At 45.0% G+C, this 19,211-nt stretch overlaps 1 protein-coding gene across 2 annotated transcripts in view; it reads right to left on the bottom strand.

The window, feature by feature from the left end:
* stard9 (StAR-related lipid transfer (START) domain containing 9) overlaps window positions 1–19,211 on the bottom strand; it is a 51,461-nt gene that overhangs the window by 6,688 nt on the left and 25,562 nt on the right. Inside the window, exons 4-22 of one of the 2 annotated variants that reach the window (XM_027275244.1) lie at window positions 16,491–16,607; window positions 16,332–16,364; window positions 16,159–16,220; window positions 15,481–15,593; window positions 13,684–13,826; window positions 13,510–13,577; window positions 13,248–13,345; window positions 12,852–13,088; window positions 12,375–12,472; window positions 12,206–12,283; window positions 11,893–11,970; window positions 11,034–11,213; window positions 10,099–10,150; window positions 9,610–9,735; window positions 8,790–8,872; window positions 8,514–8,575; window positions 7,847–8,040; window positions 7,249–7,720; window positions 153–7,133 (exon numbers count right to left, since the gene is read on the bottom strand). In XM_027275244.1, coding sequence (XP_027131045.1) covers window positions 153–7,133; window positions 7,249–7,720; window positions 7,847–8,040; window positions 8,514–8,575; window positions 8,790–8,872; window positions 9,610–9,735; window positions 10,099–10,150; window positions 11,034–11,213; window positions 11,893–11,970; window positions 12,206–12,283; window positions 12,375–12,472; window positions 12,852–13,088; window positions 13,248–13,345; window positions 13,510–13,577; window positions 13,684–13,826; window positions 15,481–15,593; window positions 16,159–16,220; window positions 16,332–16,364; window positions 16,491–16,607 — 9,275 coding nt within the window. The remainder of the gene's footprint in view (window positions 1–152; window positions 7,134–7,248; window positions 7,721–7,846; window positions 8,041–8,513; window positions 8,576–8,789; window positions 8,873–9,609; window positions 9,736–10,098; window positions 10,151–11,033; window positions 11,214–11,892; window positions 11,971–12,205; window positions 12,284–12,374; window positions 12,473–12,851; window positions 13,089–13,247; window positions 13,346–13,509; window positions 13,578–13,683; window positions 13,827–15,480; window positions 15,594–16,158; window positions 16,221–16,331; window positions 16,365–16,490; window positions 16,608–19,211) is intronic. The other variant, XM_027275245.1, reaches the window with a different exon arrangement.

Here is a 19,211-nt window from a genome sequence, read left to right on the forward strand (position 1 = left end):
AAAGCTGTCTTTGGTCAAATACTTCCTGATCTAAATTAGGAAAGTCTAAAACTGACAAAAGTTCTTGTATAACCGTTTCAAACACTGATACTTTAACAAGTTTAGGGTATAATATCAAAATAAAAAAGTATGTGGGTCATTTATATCCTTACCTATCGTACAGCTGCTGTTTGGTGGGCGCAGTGGTCAATGGCTCCAGCTCTTCTCTGGACCTCGGGGTCAGCATCTTCAACAGTGTATCCGTCTCTCCGAGGCCGTAATGCAGCTTGGCCTCTGTCAGCTCCATGGTCAGCGGCGTCGGATTCATGTTGAGGCTGACCGTCGCCATCACCTGCTCCCTCTCCTGCCGCAGCCTCTCTATCGCTCTCGCCCTTCTGTCGCTCTGCGCCGCAGACTCCGCGTTCGAGCCGTAACTCTCCACCTCGCCCCACTCGGCGCAGTTTCTGCTCTTGTCGTGGTCTTTGGTGGCAAATGTGGCCGGTTTGTTTGAGGGCTTTGACTGCTGATGGCTGATGCCTGACCAGTTTGTGAACTTGTTGTGCAAGGGCAGGTCCTCTGGGACAAACTGGTGGTTTTGACACAGGGACACGCTGATGAGAGGCGTAATGTTTACAAGGATGTCTGTGTTGCACTCACTGGGTGCAAGCGACACCGCATCATCCTCTTGAAGTTGAATAGTCTTGCTGACTACGGATGGATTGTAGGAATCAGTGCAAAAATCTACAGGCCTCGTGAAGTTGGAAGTTATTCCACGTCGGGCTTTAGCCTGCTCGTCAACATCAGTCGGTCTTAATATGGGAGAGATCTGGTTCTGCATAGTTAAACCTTTTGTTGATGTAGAAGTCCTCCACTGCTTAGAGGTCATCTGCCATTTGGCAGCCTTGTCTTTAGCTGTAACATCTCTCCTGTAAGTGTCTGTACGCCGATCCAGTGTTGAACTAAAGCTTACAGAGCAGTTATCAGAACCTTTAGGGCTCGAGCAACTCATTTCACTAACCTTCTCAAGTGATACAGATTCTGATTTACAAGAAGAAACATCACTCTCCTGTCTGGGCATTTGATCGTCCTCTGAAACAGTTGTGCATGCTGGTTGTCTGCCGAGGCTGCCTTTCTCAGAACTATGGTCTCTATTTATATGCTGATATTTGGGAGGACACGGTGCTGATTGGTTTCCTTTCTGCTTCACACGTACTCTTGCTCCCACAGTCAGTATGGGAGATGATGCACGGTCTGTGTATGTGGCTTGCTTCTTTAAAGAAAGCGATAGGTCATTTCTTAAAGAGGGGCTGAGATTTTCAGATATTGCAACACTCCTGTGGCACAGTGCCTCGGGCGTACTGTGCTTTGAGCCTCTAGTAGTAGCAGATCTTACAAGTCTTTGACATTCACCCGCGGCCTTCAAAGGAGGTGTTTTTAGAGGGCCGTTCTCTGATCGCGAGGCAGGCCTTTGTGCTGCAGCAGAGGTGTTAAACCTGAGGTCAGGCATACTCTGCATCTTTTCATCTGCTTTGCTCTTCACCGCACGGTTCTCATTGTCGTCCTGAGATACGCTGATCACCTCTGAACCAATCACTTTGACTATCACACTGACTTCATGAGATCTGTCGCTGGGTGTTTGATTTACAGCGACTTCCTTCTCTGCTGGTCTCGAGGGCCCTTCGGTCTGGATCCCAACATCTACGGCCGTCTGAGTCGAGCAGTCTCTCTTGGTGTAGTCGGTAGACTCGCTATAAGAGGTGCTGATATTTGAAAAGTTGATGCTCCTACTCAGACTGGACTTGAGGGATTCCCCTGTTCGCATTTCCTGGACATCCCCAAGCAGGTCTGAGGTGCTGTCGATTAGTTTTGAGAGCTGAGCTGACATGCTTTCCATGCTGGCCCATGTTGGAGTTTCTTTAACGTCCACTTTAGTCTTCTGTGTTGTAGGTACGTCAGTGTTACTCCTTTTGTGCCGCTCTCTCCTCTTTGGAGCGCTGCCATTGCTACCAATATTCACTGTCTGAAGGCCACGCTCAGTTTGAGTGCCACTTTCACACGTCCTCTTTCTTTGGGTTCTGCTTGCCTGGGACTCTTGCTCAGACGAGTACACAAACATAATTTCATCCACCTGACTGGAGTTGTTACTGGTGTTACCACCAGGAACGTCATTACTCGAAGAGTTGCCAGTCACTGTCAGGCTGGCTAGATGATCATGAATATCAACAGATGTTTGTTGAGATGTTTTCTTCACTTGTTCCTTATAATCTTCCATACTGCTAAGTGTACTGGAGAGCCCCTTGTTGGTGGCGTAAGTGCTCAGATGGGAATTGAAAGGTGAGTCCTGCCCGTTCAAACCGTTGTCGACACTGCAGCATCTCGTCATACGTTTCTCGACGCTGTTGAGAAGTGGAGATATACAGGACAGGTCAGCCGCGCTTCCGAATGCTGGGTTCTTGTAACAGTGTTGGTTTGGGTCACCGTCTTGCCACTGGTGAACAAAAGGGTTGATGTCACTGGAGGCAAAATGCATAGGGGAGTCCTGAGTCTTCAGTGTATGTTGTGGTTCCCCTTTCTTTGCAGACGGGATGTTTTGTTCTAGATTTGTCCTCTGTGACGTTGCCTGAGGAGGTAAAGAGTGGGTGTAATATCTACAAACTTTAACTTCACTTATACCCGGAGTCCCAACAGAACAAGTCTTAATTTTAGATTTGCTCGCTGACAATGAAGTAGAAACCTCTGCATTGTTACTTCTGGCCTGTCTGACTTGTTCGCCATTACTTTTGCCGAGCTTTACCCATTTAGATGGGAGCCGTGAGCTGTGATGCACTCTGGTGGTTTGGTCATCGTCCTCCTCATCATCGGATGACTTAATTGAGGACTCAGAGGAAGAGGAGGGATGAGTCTGGATCTTAGACTTTCTGAACCTCTTAGACTTGGACTTTTTAGACATAAGGGCAGAGTTATCCAATTTATCGCCAGATGTCTTGAGCTCCATCTGTTGGCACGTCACAGACCCATAGCCAACTGTACTTCTGATGCCGTTTCCATGTGGTATCTCGCGTTTTGGCTGCGCAGCACCAGAAATACATGCTTCATATTTTGACTCTACGAAGATCTTTGGAATCAATGTGTCATTTTTCATGACACAATCCTGGCACTTGTTGTTGTAATTCCTATTGACCACACAAGTCTGAGCCAATTGATTTGAATGAGTCTGTGGACGGTTATACTGATCCGGTGCTGCGATACAAGTTTCATTTCCTCTTGTATTGTCTGTTCCAGCATTTTCATCATGACCAGGAGTGACAGCAAAACCTCTCATAGATGAATTCTCAACAGTGGGTGTGTTCTGTCCATGCAGTCTGAATTGAAGATTTCCTTCATCAGGTTGTAATTTTATGGATCCAGATGCGTCAGGACTATTTTGGAAATGTTGCCAAACCTTCCTTGGTGTTTTGTTTAGTTTGTATGAATAACCTTCTTTATCTTCAACACTGGCTGTGGTTTCCATGCTGACAATGTTAACATGGTTACAGCCACAGTTTTCTTTTGCATCACCCAGGGTGGAAGGTGTATCATGGGATATTTGGTGAAGTTCACCCACAGTGGAAGGTGTATCATGGGGTTTTTGATGAAGTTCACCAACAGTGGAAGGTGTTTTATGGGATATTAGAAGTTTGGCCCCAGTTGAAGGTGTTTCATGGGATATTTGGTGAAGTTCACTCACAGTTGAAAGAGTTTCATGGTGTTTTTGATCAAGTTCACCAACAGTGGAAGGTATTTTATGGGGTATAAGTAGAAGTTTGGCCCCAGTTGAAGGTGTTTCATGGGATATTTGGTGAAGTTCACCCACAGTTGAAGGTGTTTCATGGGGTATTAGGAGAAGTTTGGCCCCAGTTGAAGCTGTTTCATGGGATATTTGGTGAAGTTCACCCACAGTCAAAGACGTTTCATGGGATATTTGGTGAAAATCAGAATTCACAGCAGGGCCATCCAAACAGCTCCAAGTGTCCATTTCATTCTCCACAGTGTTTTCCACAGTGTTGTCTTGTGGATCGATACATTTGTTTTGTGAAGAGGAACAACTCACTGAGGCCAAACTAATTGGATGCAAATCGGGGTTGCCAGAGTGCTCAGACTCTCCGTGGTTTTTGGACACACAATGATCGATTACTGGCTTGTTTGATGTGACGTCAATAAAGGTACAAGCATGGTCAAACTTCTGTGTTACTTCAGTAGATTTAAACAGGTTGCTCTCTTGGCTAACCCTGAATTCAGCCAGCAGATCTAATGCCTGTTGCTCAGTTTTGTCTGCTGTGTTTTCACTTGTCATCCTTTCCAGTGGAGGGACTACTCTGTCTTTCACCTGATCACTTATTTTATCTCTCATCTCTCTTTCTGTCCATCTATTACAGCCAGAATGACATGCAGATGATGACAAGGCATCCATGCTTCGACTCCTGCTCTTCCTCTCATCGGCACTGTCGACCGATGACAGTGTCATGTGTTCTTTCACCACTTCGGAGATTCTCAGGTCAATGGCGCTACAAATTGCATCAGACTTGCAAATGTGTTTTCTATTTTCTTGGTTTTTTCTTAGGTTGTCAATTTGGGATGCTCCCCCTTTTGTTTCCGCAGCTCCTTCCTTTACTGTTACATTCCCCTTTTCAACTGCTTTCCTCTCTCCTGCCGAGGTACCACTCTGAGAACTACTGTCACCGCATTCAGACTTCTCATAAATCTGACAACTCTCTCCAAGTTTCCAGCTCATGGGATCAGAAACCGGTGATGCCACTGAAACCACTGCGTCTCGTCTAATGCTGCCATCAACACAAGCATAATCACATTCAGGGCTGTCAGTTTCCACAGAGGACTGTTCCCCTTTTGAATCACTAGTGTTATTATTGTCATCAGTCCAAATATCTTCATGGCTGCCAGATGGTGCAGAGCAGAAAGTTACCAACTCTCTGCTGTTACTCCTTTTTGGGATTTTCAGGCTACCTATGAAAGCATCCTGTTGGTCTTTGTTCCTCTTCCTGGAATTTTTACAAGCTGATTTAACAACCTCCTGCTGTAGTGCATTGTACTGCTCAGTCCCTTTGGTTTCAACCTTATCTGATGTTTTGTTCCTTGTAAAAGATACACATTTCGTATTCCCAAACTCATACTGGTGTATGTTTTTCAACTTTTCCGTTGCACCATCTAGATTGCATAGTACTTCATCTTCAGTGGAAGATCTGAAGGCACACGCGGCGTCAGAAATCTTGTTCAACGCTTGACTTTGCTTCGCAGGACTTGGCGTACGCATTTCAGTGTCGGATGACAACCTAACATCAGGAACCACCATGTCAGATACACCAGCGTACATCTGAAACAATTTTACTTGTGATGCCTTTTGTACAGTGTGGTGGATCTCAGCGGGTGTCACACAAGCTGTCTGATCTAAGGTTGGTAAGGATTCTGGACTACTGTAGTCTGTAGCATCAACTGCCACATTTGCCATCCGTCCCTTTGGTCGCTCTACACAACATCCGACATCCTTCAGGGCTTCATCTGGTGTTTTTAGAATGTCTAATATTTCTGATCTGCCTCCTGAAATTTCAAGACTATGTTCCTGCACTGTTATATTTACACCGTCAGTGCTGGTGGACGTTGAGCTACAGCTTGTGGATCTGCTCTGAGAGTCTGAGCGGTTCATACTGGTTGGACTAGGACTGCTGCTGCTGCTGCTCTCTACACCCCCGAACATCATTTTTCTCTGGATAGGCAGACAATCTCTATGAATCCTTGGACTGTCTGCTGCGTCGGTGGAGGACCAGGCATCGGTGAGCGCCAGCAAGTTTTCTGGCTCCCTCACGCTGCAGCTGCTCAGGGAGCGTGGGCTGCTGGTCGAAGTGGTCTGCATGTTCCCAAAGTCCTCGATCAATTTGTGTACAGTGTCTCTGGAATCTGCTACTAATGGGTTGGGGGACTTCATTGTTGAACCACTGTGTCTTGCCTTGAGGGAACCTTGCTGGGTCCAATACGCTTCCGTTGAGAGTACCTGAGCTTTCTGACAGCTGTCTAAGCTGAATTCTGTCCTACTATGCTGCCCAGAGGAATAAGAGCAATCTGTGATCAATGAGTAAGTTGGCACCACTGTTTGGCTAAGCCTCTTCACTGTTGAGTATTTCCCACCGCTCTCCACAGCCAATGAATCTTTCGACATCCGACTGTCTTCGCTCTCTGCTTCACTCTGGGTTGCTTCCTCGTGTCTCAGCTGCTCTGCTAGGGCCGTCGCATAAGCGGAGGACAGGGAATCAAGAGAAAAAAGGCTTTCACAGTCTGACGTTCCTTCATCCCCGTCGTCTTGCTCTTCCTCCCATCCAATCAATCCGTGCTGCCTCTCGACCCATCTGCTGGTCTTGTTCATCAGAGCTTCTGTACTGTGCCATCGCCTATGTCTAACGTCTTCGATCTGAGTCCTTTGGTCAAGCTCCTCGCACGAGACGGCTGTTTTAATGGCACATTTACTTCGGCTCATCTTGTTATCTTTAAGGCTCCTGTCTCTTCTTTGTCTCCAGTGAAATTTGCTTGCTAGCCTCCCCAGATGTTTGGGGCCACGTCCTCCATTCGCACCTGATGGTGGTTTCCTGAACACTTTGGACAGAGCTGACTTTAACCTGGGCCCCACAGAACGAGAGAAAGTCTTCCTGATAGTTTCTAGTCCCTTGTTAGCTGCAGGCGGTTGAGCTGTCTCATTCATGCAAGGGACAATCTGAGAACTGGGTTTGGGTGTTGCGGGTCCTTGTTTATTTTCTTTACTGGCTGGCTGCAAAGAAGTTCCAACTGGCGACTTCAGAATGACCGTTGAGTTCTGATCCGATCGGTTCTTGAAAGACAAGTCTCGGTTTGGCAGCAGAGGTTTTCTCTCTGGTCGTTCCCGGCAGGGCTGAGCTTGGGACTCCTCTTTGACAGGTTGTCTGATGTTTTCGGAGGAGCTTGCTCTACTGCGGCCGGATTGGCTTTGTCCTGAGGAAAGCGAACCAGAACAACTCTGGGTTCTTTCCCGAGGAAGACACTCGTCCGAAACCCACTTCCTGCTGCCAATGGAATCAGAGGATGTGGAGGAATTTGACGGCAATTCTGTGGATCTGTTCCTCTTGAGGAAGTGTCTGTTGAGGAGAGAAAAAGAAAGACTGAAATATTTTGGACTGCATTAGCCCGTTACTTAAGCAAAGAAGTTTACTTCCTGCCCTCCATACAAATAACTCTACAGGTGGTGCTTACCTGAAGATAGGAGTGTTCTGTGGGTAAAGCCGAGACAGAAGATCTGCCGAGAATGAGTGTCTACGAGAAGCCAGCGGTCTTCCTCTGGGTTTTGAGGGGGACCCAAGCTCAGGAGATTCTGGGCTGTCTGGTCCTGGAGGCAGGACCCTTTCCAGCCTCTGCAATTCCCTCTTAGCTTCCAACAGATGCCGTTTACGGGCGATTCTCTCCAGCTGGCAGTGCAACCTTTTCCGACGGAGGCGGCTCTCGGCGCGGCAAAGGGCGTGATGCTTTAGTAGCTCCTCCTGCACCGCCTTCTTCCTGGCCCTTACCACGTGGGATGGACGATCCACTGTCTGATCCTCAGTTCCATGACTTGTCAGGCGCTCGAGAAGGGGTGCAGGGATAATGTCTGTTTGAACTCCGGACTCTTGGGTGATTCTCTGCTCTACGGTTGTTAGATGCTGTTTCTCCTGCAAAATCCACTGCTGGACTGTTGGGTAAAGATTTTCAGAAATCAATATTCTGCATTTTACATGGTTATCCAAAACCACCTAGAATTATCTGAGTGTGTGCAAAAACTTGCAATAATATATGAGTGTTTAGAAAAACTACTTACTCTCACTGTATTGCTGTCGGAGGTGGGCCTGCTCCCTCTCCAGCTCCCTCTCAGCCCGTCTCTGTTCAGCCTGAATCTCCTGCCGCAAACTCTCCACGTAGCGCTGCTGCTCCTCTACATGCTGCCTGGCGGTAGACTCCTCACTGGGGGAGAGAGAGGCACCCAGCTGCCCTTGGAGCTCCACTTCTTTGACACTATAAAACAGACACATGAATCCAGACTCAAAAAACTGATGGGAAAAGAAAAAAAAAAAACACAACCAAAAAAATCTGAAATCATTTTTCATCTCACCATGGTACAACTTCGTGTCTATAATTTAGTAGTTTGGTGGTGGAGGACTTAAAGTAAAAGCTGCTGTTGTTGGTTTTCGGTTCTGCGTCTCAGCAGTAACCAAGCAACAGCTGAGCCTGTCCTGTAAACAGCTAACTGGGATTGTTCACAAAGGTGGGGGCTAACAGAAACACGTGACATCTCCACCAACTCGACTGAAACACGCACAAAACACCATCCTACTTCTACAGCACGAACACTGGTACAAGACATGTACCTCTATCAAATATGTATACTGTGCGTTGGCAGAATAAGCTCCCGGCACACACCACACTTCTGCACAGAGGGATGAATATTGTGCCATTTTTGTGAATTTGTTTTCAGAGGCAGTATTTACCTGAGGTCAGGGGTCAAGGGGCAAAGGTCAATGTAGGTGCAGCTCATGCCACCTTCACTGGCCTGGGAAGAGCAAAGAAAAGATCGACTTTAATATTCGGCAGAGAAAAATCACAGCGATCAACATTCCTGGAACGTGATCAGAGATTATTCTGTGCATCACTAGCATCACATCAACCGCAGCGTCCCCGCTCATCTGCTCATTATTAACCTTATCATGATTGCCATCACAACCGACAGGATCATTTGAATTTTTTTTTAGCTGAGCAGCGCCTACCCGTCTGCGCTCCCGGAGGACTGCTGCCTCTGCCGGGTGGTTGAAGCGGAACTTATGCACTCCTCCCAAGGTGATCACCGTCCCTGGGGAGATACAGAGCCTTCGTCACGAGTTCTGCTCGTTCCGCAGCTTTGTGTTGATGCAAGCTGAAGAAAGTGTAAGTGCGTGTGCTGCGGTGTATATGAGCGGGGTAGAGTGGATGCTGAGTGTGTGTAAATGTTAATCCATGAGAAGAATCTGTGCGCCTTAAGTGAGCATGCATGCATACACAAGTGCACATTAACCCATATATGTGTTATCAAACCATATCTGTGCATCTTTAAGTGGGTGAGTGTGCACAATTGAACATTAACCCAAAATATCACGTGTTTACCCGGAAGTTACAGCAACTAGAAGCAAAGGCAACATTACTGGAATAAAATTCTGGTATTCGGAGGTACACAACTCAACAGAATCTATAATAATAGGTCTAATATCTTTATGAAATGATATATTATCTTTAAGACATTCTCAGCATCTTAATTATACAAGAACATGCAATAATAAACAACAAGTGTCACCAAATCAACTAGAACTTAATTATTATGGATCATAACTTTGTGTCGTACGTAAGATAAGATTTTATAGGGCATAAAAACTGTCACATGGTATTAAAATAAGAATTTATTATCAGTCAAATAAAAGTGACATGATGCAAGCTGCAGGCCTGCATATCCATGAGGGTCAGATCAGATAATAAAAACATGCTACAGCTTTCTTTTTTGCTTTTCGCTTTTCACATGAGTGTGATTAAACAGTTTCATTGGGGACGGGAGCTGACCTTGAGCCAGTCGGCAGGGCTCGGTGACCTCTCGGTCGTTGAGCAGGCAGACGCAGCCCGGCAGCGGCCTGAGCGTCACCACGCCTCCGTGGTTTTCAATCTCGCAGCTGGCACTGCCCTGCAGAACTGGAAACACGAAGGATGCAGAAACACAATCGCAGGTACGGATTTAGAAAGCTGTGCTGATGCAGCTACTGTCCCGCTAAATTTATATCCAGCACTCAATGCAGCATTTAATGAGAAGTGAGCATTCCATTTTGGGATATGTTTTACTATGCGTTCACAGACTCTCTGCTGTATGTGCGTATCCTCTGCCGTGTTTCATGCTGCCATCTACTGCACATCTACTCTGTGATAATGCACGGCTGTAAGACGCTTTGAGGATTTACACTCTTGCAATGTTCCGATTAAGAAAAAACTTATTACACAAAAGAAATATAATATGCAGCTGGGCGAGGAAGCATGGAGACCCAATGAATAAATAAATACCTATTTGTGGTTCCTCAAATTGTTCCTGAGGTCCAATGTGGGTAACTCCTTCCTGTGACAAACAAAAAAACATTGTGTGATCATGGCAGCTGCATTCAAAATCTGCAAAAACAAAAACAACTACTGTGCATACCGGACAATAAAACACAAGCAACAGCAGCTACAGTGAATTTTACACAATAAATCTGAGAAGTCTTTCGCTGACAGAAAAAAAATATCATTTGTTTACTTTGAAGCTTATCTAATGGGATTAAGAGCTTTCTTATACGGTGTCAAGACCACATGTGCTCCCAGGTGGCCTCGGCTCTTCACATGCAGGAAACAGTGTAATTGTCAGGCCTGAGGGTATGCTTGTCATTGTCAGAATCAGGACAGCTTAAGCTCCCTGGAGTCCTAGCCTCAGAACTAAGAGCCTCTTATCCAACTGAGCTCCAAGCATTGTGGAAGACGTACACAGACACACACATAAATAGAGATGGTAGATCAACAGGACAGTTGGAGGATGGAGTGAAAACAAAAAGACAGTAGAAACGCACCTTTCCTCAAGAGTTTTTCTAGCAGAACAGAGAGAAAAAAGTAGGAGGAGGAAGAAGTGGAAGAATCTAGCAGAGAGAAAAAAGAGAGATGGTTACAGTCAAGACAGCTGACAAATCAGTAAGAGAGTTAGAGTTTGGGAAAAATAGAGCGAATACGGAGAATATCAGTTTGTTTTCGTTCATGCAAATGTGTATTTTGAAAAGAAAGAGACACACTTCCTGTACAACTAACTAATCTATGACACCATCAATACAAATCCCTACATGAATATTAATAATTCTGATATTAAACTAATCATGTATTCTGAAATTGACACTAAAATTCACAAAGAAAATACCTCACACTAAAATACTACATCATACATCCAACATATCTATCTGTGTTTTGTATCATCGCACCCTGAGGTGATAGAAGACGACCCCCGTGCTGAGAACGTCTCGATCCAGAGCGACCAGATGCGGTTGGAGGGAGTTGATGAGGAATCCGGCCCGGTCTCTGTTGATGTCCACGCTGTACTGTTTCAGCAGCTCCTTCTTGTCTCGCCAGCCCTCCGACCAATCCTTCGTCAGCTGCTCCACCTGAGGAGGAAGATGTGGGCGAAGATAACGAAGGGAGGTAATTAAGAGAGGCGGTTGAGACCAGCGTAGAGAAAATATCTGTGTCTGTCAGGGAGATGATGATCAGTATCAATGCTAATACTGCACTACTGTTTCCACTACTGCTGCTTTCCCCACAGATATGTATCAGTCCAGTGATAGCCACTGCTGAGACATCTGCTGCTATCCCAATACAAAAGAGGTGAATGGATTCTTGTTTATGGAGCTGCTGGAGATGTTTTCTTTTCAGGATGATCCACAAACCTCAATGGGAACATATTTTGTTGTGTCTGCAGAATCTTAAATAATCCCACAATCTTTAGAGGAGGTAGTCAGATACAGAAAGGACGAAGTTGGAACAAAGTGTCTAATATAACTTGGGTTGATATCGTGCACCCAAATAAATCTGCATCATATTTCTATCTTTTCTGAATCCTTGTAACCCGGACTACAGTTTAAAATTCAAGACCTGTTGGTTTGAATTATTGGCCGTTTGGAAAGTGTTTTTTGTAGGAGTTTAATGATGATTACATGATGTGCTGTATGTCTCCATAGTGAAATCTGTGTCAGACTGACATGAAACTGAATATGAAAGCTTCATGTGTCCAGGAATACTGTGTCTATCAGGCAGATGTAACCATCTGCGTCGACCCTGCGTTACCTTTAGTTCGTTCTGTAGCACGATGTCGGAAAGGTTTCCATCCCTCTCATCACTCAGGGATGGACTGGGATTACGCTGCTGTCAGTCAAGAGAATAAAAAGGAATGATCAGTCAATGTGTGTCGTTACAGTGCAATTCACTCTTTACCACCCAGGGGACTAAAAAAAACGCATTGCGCTAAGCCTGTGCTACAAAAACGTGTTATGTGGGAATCTCTTTCATTCAAAGCCTACAGTACTAAGAGGGTAAACCCAGCGGGGTGTATCCCCGAGAGAGTCAGCGCGATGCTCTGACGATAAAAAGGTCACCGTACCATTTCAAAGCTGAGCAGCATGCTCTTCAGCCTGTCAATCTCCTCCCTCAGTTCCCTGATCAGCCGAACATTGGCATCCTGCACGGAAATCAAAAGCGCACGTTAAACCTACGGAAACATTTGGATCAAACTAAATTCTTCATCGTCTGACTCTGGAACAGCCACTGACCTCATTAACCCGAGGCTTGTTGACGATATTTCTGGCATGGGCGGCGTAGCGCAAGGTGCTGAGGGTCTCGTTGTAACTGTTAGCGGAGGGTGAGACCGCTGCACACAAACACAGACACACACACATTCAGCAATTAGCAGTCACATCACAATAAAAAAAGCATGTAGAGCGAGGCTCAGGGGTTTTAGCAGTGTGGTCACATTACTGCAAACTATTTTCCAAAGCATAACAAGTACTTTTTAAATTTATTTTCCAGACATCCAGCCAGTCCTTAGGTGTAGCACACTGCAGAATGACTTGCAGAACACTCAGAATTCAATGCACATTAATTTTTTGATCAAAGTTAAATTATCTTGTGACGCTGCAGCAGCACTCACTCTAATTCTTTTAATTTTGCATGTTTGCCTTTTGAGTTTGCAACAGCTCTGTTCAGCAGCTTTCAGTTCAGGCAGTTAGGGAAGTCACTGTTACACTTACTTGCGATCATGATGGTCTTGGAGTTGCCACCCAGGCTATCTTTCAGCAGCCAGGTTAGCACAGAGTCTCTGTAGGGGATGAAGCAGTGCCTCCTCCCACCACCACCACCTCCTCCTCCTCCTCCTCCTCCGCCGCCTCCAGAGAGGGAGCTGCTGTGGCTTCCCACCGTGCTGCCATCGCCCTCAGAAGCCATGCTGTTGATACTCTGACAGCTGCTGGACATCTGGGAGTTCTGGGCTGAAGAGGAAGCAGTGGGAAGAAGAGGTAAGTGACGGATTTATGGCGCTGCTACAGACGGAAGGGAATGCTTCGAGGAAAGGGGGAACGTGGAAGGAAAAATAGGAATCTGTGGATGCTCGATTTAATCCTCTCTTAGACGTCGTCACTTTTACTTACCAAGAGCAGATATGACGATGCCCAAAGTAACCAGCGACTTGTTGATGTTAGAACCCTCGGTCAGTCTATCCCTGCAGTAGTTGGGGTCTGCGCGCTCACTGTGATGTGATAAAACGTAAACTTAACATTACTTTCATGTCATTAATTAAAGACACAGATTAAAATGTGGAACTGAGAATTTAGGAACTCTCATCCACTAGGGGGCAGATTTGTCAATGACTTTGACTTGATGATGAGAAGAAGAAGGAAACATCGGTCGCACCTTCCAGCCAAGTCCACCAGGTTTATCTTGCTGACGGTTTCTGAAGGGAGGTTATTCTCTAGGATTGCCTGTAGAGGAAAGACGAGAGTAATCAGACTGGAATCTGAAAAATTACAAGTAGGAGATGAGTGTAGCTGTGTATAATCTGACAGGAGGGCTGAGGGAGACGATGACCTGTGTGTACTGGATGGTGAAGATGGCGTGGGATCTGCTGCTGGCGTCGTGGTTGTGGGTTGCTGCCGTGATTCGGTTGGCGATGCCTTCCTCCAAGAGGTCCATGGCCTGCTTGCAGTCTGAGACCACGTGCTGCGATAGGTCTGGTTAGAGAGAAGGAAACACAGAAAACAGAGCACATGCACAGTTTTATATATAGATATATATGAACCTCCGAAATGTTTGTTAATTCCCACAGAGGATAGAAAGTCATGTGAAACTCCCTGTGAGAGACATACTCTTTACAGAGTCCTCCAAAAAAAGACACGTAAAGGGATGAAGCTTAACAAGTAAGAAAGACATAGATTCACATTTGAAGCTAGAAGTTGTGTCAGCTGCTTTAGGAATAAGGTGACTTCACTGTTACGCTGATGGCAACGAGCAGAAGGACAGTCAGAGATGAGAATAAGACACAAACAGGAAGTATGTCTCATGTTTGAGCTGTAATATTTTCCCACAACAAAAAAACTCGACTTCCAGGCGTGAATCACGTATCTTAAGCAGCTGTAACACACATGCACGCACAAAGACTTGTGGCGCCAACATGTCCTCGTCTTAAATATGAACATTTAATGCATGTGTTTAATGTATATAAAGAGAATAAGAGTGGCTGTGAACACAATGTTTGATGGAAACGTGTTGGCGGAGGAGCAGAAGTCCTTAAAGTGCTCTGTGTGTGTGTGTGTGCGGTGGAGTGTTCTCCTTGGAACCACAAGGAAATGACTTCACTTCCTCTGGTCAACTGGGATTTCTCCTGATACAGACAATGAGTGGATGTGGGGCTTTAAGCACAGAGGAGGCGGGCGGATGAGAGGGAGAGAAAGAAGGAGGAGGAGGAGAAGGAGAAAGAGAAGACGAGCTAAAAGAGGAGTCTGGGTCAGAGCCAATTCTGGACCTGATCAAAAGCTTAACGACAGAACAAAATTCCATCGCTGACCGCATACCACAGTGACTTGTAAACTAAACTTACAAGACACGAGCATTACTCAAAATGCTGCAGAGCGTGTTACACATCCAAGTCCGTAATTTGACAAAATTATGTGTTTGAGTGTGGATGACAGTGCAGAGACAGAACATTTACCTTTGGTATCGCCTCTCATCTTCGCTCTCTAAGCACAGAGTGTTTCGGACAGATTGTTTTAGTATATGATCCACGACAAGTTATAAAACCGTATAATTTAAATATGCAAAGTCCTGCTTTATGTCCGATACATCAGGGTGCTCCAACGTTATTTAAAAGAATGTTTTTTCCCGTGCAGAGATTTGGTATCTTATTTTAATCTAAGCTACATTATCCTTGCAGGGTAGTGAGAATGTGCAGCCTCTAGACCTGTAGATAAGTATTTAATCAGTAAGACAGACAGAAAAAGGCTAAAAGAGGAAATGATCTGCTGATTCTGGAGCTCGACAATTTTTGCAATTACACCTGGAACCGTGGGGTCATGTTTGAATACTGAATTTTAATTCCAATTCATTGAATTCGTTGGATTTGCTTTGTGTTTGTAGGATAGATCTTTGTACAAAGCCTCAGCTCTCCACTGTTGTTTTGTTTCTCACTTTTACACTGGAGAATAAAAGTCAATAGTAACAAATAAAACATCAGGTCGGTGTTGGAGGCGAGGGCTAAAGGGGCAAACAAAGAACGCCTTTCTGGTTTCAAGTGAGTTTAAATTAGTTTTCTGGGACGTACATTGTGTCTTTGCTGTCAAACACTTTATAGATTACAGGTCGCAGGTGTACTGAACACTTGAACTGAACCTTGCACGTAGGGTCCTTTCTCGGGGTGCTCTCGAACTTTCAGGGACGGTCTCTTCTTCTGGTCTCCTCGTCTCAGCAGGTCTCGAACGCGCTCGTTATAGATCTCCAGGAAGCTGCAGGGACACAGGGATGAAACAACAACCTGCTATCAACACACAGGACTGGATCACCTAATGTCCAATAATAATAATAATAATAATAATAATAATAATAATAATACGCGACAAACCTACGTACAGTCCCATTACACATCATGTGAGTATGTTATGTCAGAAACAATCTTAAAGTTAACCTTTCTGGCATTTTGCCTTAACTGTAAAGTTCAGAGTACAGACAAACAAAGAGGAGGGTGGTGATGTGTGACAATGGTTGTATTTGAACCAGGTCGTAGTCATGGTTACGTGGTCTCCGCTTGAGACCGCTGGTCCAAACGAGACGGCCCAGAAACGACGCTAACCCAGAAAGGATAATATCTGCTCTGGTAAATTAACAAAGCTTCAGTAAGTTGCTCTGAGACTGCCCCCGATGCAGACAGGAAAATCCAGTTTTACATTTGCATTGTATCGCCTGCAGCTTTGCAGCATAAGTATTCGTCTCATTTGAATTTTAGGAAGTGGACAGATTAGGAAGTGGACAGATTGCACTGATTGAAAAGGGAGTCGGACAGTAACAAAGTACCTGATCTCCACTCTGCTTGAGTTTTGCCCATCAGGGAAACTGTCTTCAGACCTAAAGAGACCCTGTAAGGAAAGGACAGATGCAACTTACTACGCGCTACAACACCACGGGACACGTGGCTGAATCATCAGTATGCAGCTCGCTACGTTCAGTTTTACAATCCACTGATGTACCTGACAGATCCGAGGGGTCAAGCCAAGGGAGTCCTGACAAAAAACAAAACAAAACAGAGAGTGAGCGTACAGTAGCGTCATTTTTAACAGGTGTCACAGCTCATTTGCTTATTTTCAGAGCAGCGTGGTGAGAGCGGTTAATGTCGGTGTCCTGCTCACCGGTGTCCCCATCATGGTGTACGTCTTTCCAGATCCTGTTTGTCCGTACGCAAACAGGCACACATTGTAGCCCTCAGAGGCTCCGGACAGCACCGACACACCCAGGTCCTGGAACACCTGAGGAGCATTAACACACACACACACACACACACAGACACACACCTCAATCACAAATACACAAAGAAAGACTGACTAAGCGATGTCTAAAAAACAACCAGGTGGAGTCGCACACCTTGATTTCCCTCCGTATCTTTTCTAAATGTCGACATAATTAGCAAACAAATCTGTGCTCATGTGGACTGATGTGTTTCCAGTGTAAGCTGATGTCCTTGATCTTAATCGCACTGTGTTTTTTTTTTTACGTGAGTGTAGGTTTACGCCGAGGTTTCGCTATCACAATGCTGTGGCAGCGGGCCAGCGGTGGGGAGGTAACGTTGCTTCCTGCTGAGGTGTTTGGGTAAGGAGCAGGGAGGTCAGCTAATACACTGGGTAAACAGCTTTGCAGAATGTGAATGTGAGCGAAAACGAGTAGAAGATTTAAGAAGAATAAACCTCGATGAGATGGAGGGGGATCCGGGAGAGTCCCACTGAAAACAATCAACTGAGGCCTCTTGTTTTCCTTCTCTCTGCGTCTGTATCGCCAGAGATTATTAGCACGAGGTCATACGGTCATATGAGACGTTTCATTAGTATTAAAACACATGACAGTGTATGAAATCTGTGTGTGTTCATATAATATTCTGTTTTCAGGAGTTGTAATTGGGAGCAAAATGACACATAAAACGTAAAAAACGTTGCTGTGAGCTCTCCTGACTCCAACAGTCTTTATCGCAACATTATCTAATTTAGAAAACTATCAAAATACTCAGTTTTGAATGAAAATAAACTATGAGAATGCAGGACTATAGTTTTGTAGTTACTTTCATGCAGGCAGTCCACAGCGTGCATACACTGATTAATAGTTAGGGTGTGATTTTGTGTACAATAAAATATCCTCTCATTATGAACAAACCTGCCTCCTGCATGAACTGTCTGTAGCTGCTGTTATGATGGTGATCATTTATTCTTTGAGTAAGTTATCATAAGACGCACAGACGATGAAATGTGTTGAATAAATATGTGTACTGTTTGTTTGTTAGTTTGTTGTTTACCTGGCACGTCAGGTGTTTTAGAGAGCTATATGATCACTCTACGCTTCAGTCTGTAGTGCTGCTTATTACGTTATAATAAGAGGTCAGGACGTTGATATAAACTACACACTACAAACCATAAAACTGAATCTACAAGAAAGCCAAACTACTCCTGATTCATCTGCTAATTATTTTCTCAATTCATTTATTAATCATTTGTTCTATAAAACAAGAACATTACAGTTTCCTACATGCCAAGATGTTGACTTTATGCAGCTGGAACAAGAAAAACGATTAGTGATGTTATTCTTCTGTTGATCAATTAATGGACTGATCTTTCCAGCTGTGCATGTGGCACCAGCTGTGTGTCATGTCTAGAAACCAACCACAGTCCAGCTGTAGATACTATTATAGTGAATGGGGAGAAATGTGGGTGTTTTCCACTTAATATCATTATCAGCAGCACCTACAGTACATCTGTGTGTGTGTGCGTGACTGTTAGAGGTGGACAAATGGACAAATGATCGGCCTCCTCTGTTGTTTTCTTTCCTTTGTTCATTACTGATAAGAAACGTTATCAGAACATGTTCCTGAGGATGTGTGGCCTCATCAGCAAACCAAACGCTCAGTCCAAAGGCAACACATGCCTTGGCGGGGGGGTGTGGGTGGGCACAGCAACCTGATCTAGACCAGACCTGAGACACAGCACATTCCCCTCCAGAACCATAACACACCCAGGTCAATGAGGGGTCCCCCTCCGCTGGCCCCCAGGGCTCAGGCATGGACCACGAATACTGGTGGGTAAGTACACAAGAGGCGAGAGAGGAGGAATGCTCTCACAGCTACTACGATCTCCAAGGATCAAATACACGGGAATCATTTCAACATACCTCCCATGTGTGCGAGTGTGTGTGTGACTACCAACCACTGTCAGGAGAAGCGAGAACCTGGACCTAAGCCTGTGTATACTCTGGGCTCACAGGACGGTGGGAATAGGTTTAGGTTGGATGTGGTTGAAAGCTCTTGTGAAAGTCCAGAGCCTTGTGAAAGTGTGTGAAAGGATTCAGCGGTCAGCCGGTTGTTCTTAGGAGTGTGTGAATGTCTTGCGTGTGTGTAAATATTCAACAGCCTTGAGCTGTCTGAGAAAAGTGAAATGTACAACGCTGATAGGGTGGAGCGAAGCTCACACAAACGTCTTATCTGACAAAGCAAAAACAAGAGAACATCAGGAGAGAGACCTGCTTGAAATGTTAGATCAGCACAAAAAGTCACTCTAAATTTCATAAATATGACACGTTCAGATAAGTTTAGAGTTATTTCATCTTTTAAAAACCACAGAACACACACGGTAAATCATCAGTTTGCACATTTCAGGGAACAAGTCGCTAAAAAAATTGGTTGTAACATCTTCAGGTGGCATTCATTTTCTGTTCAGAAAACCTGTGATTTTATTTTTCAGTTTTTGCTCAAATCGACCACCTGAAGTATCGACTAAGTCTTTCAGCTCTGGTGCTTTTAAAAGTGCATCTATGTCACTCTGCTTTTTACTGACATTCAAAGTTATTAGTTACATTTCTTGCATTTAGATTAC

Source organism: Larimichthys crocea, chromosome XXIV (genome assembly GCF_000972845.2).
Source record: "Larimichthys crocea isolate SSNF chromosome XXIV, L_crocea_2.0, whole genome shotgun sequence".
NCBI classification, from domain to species: Eukaryota; Metazoa; Chordata; class Actinopteri; family Sciaenidae; genus Larimichthys; species Larimichthys crocea.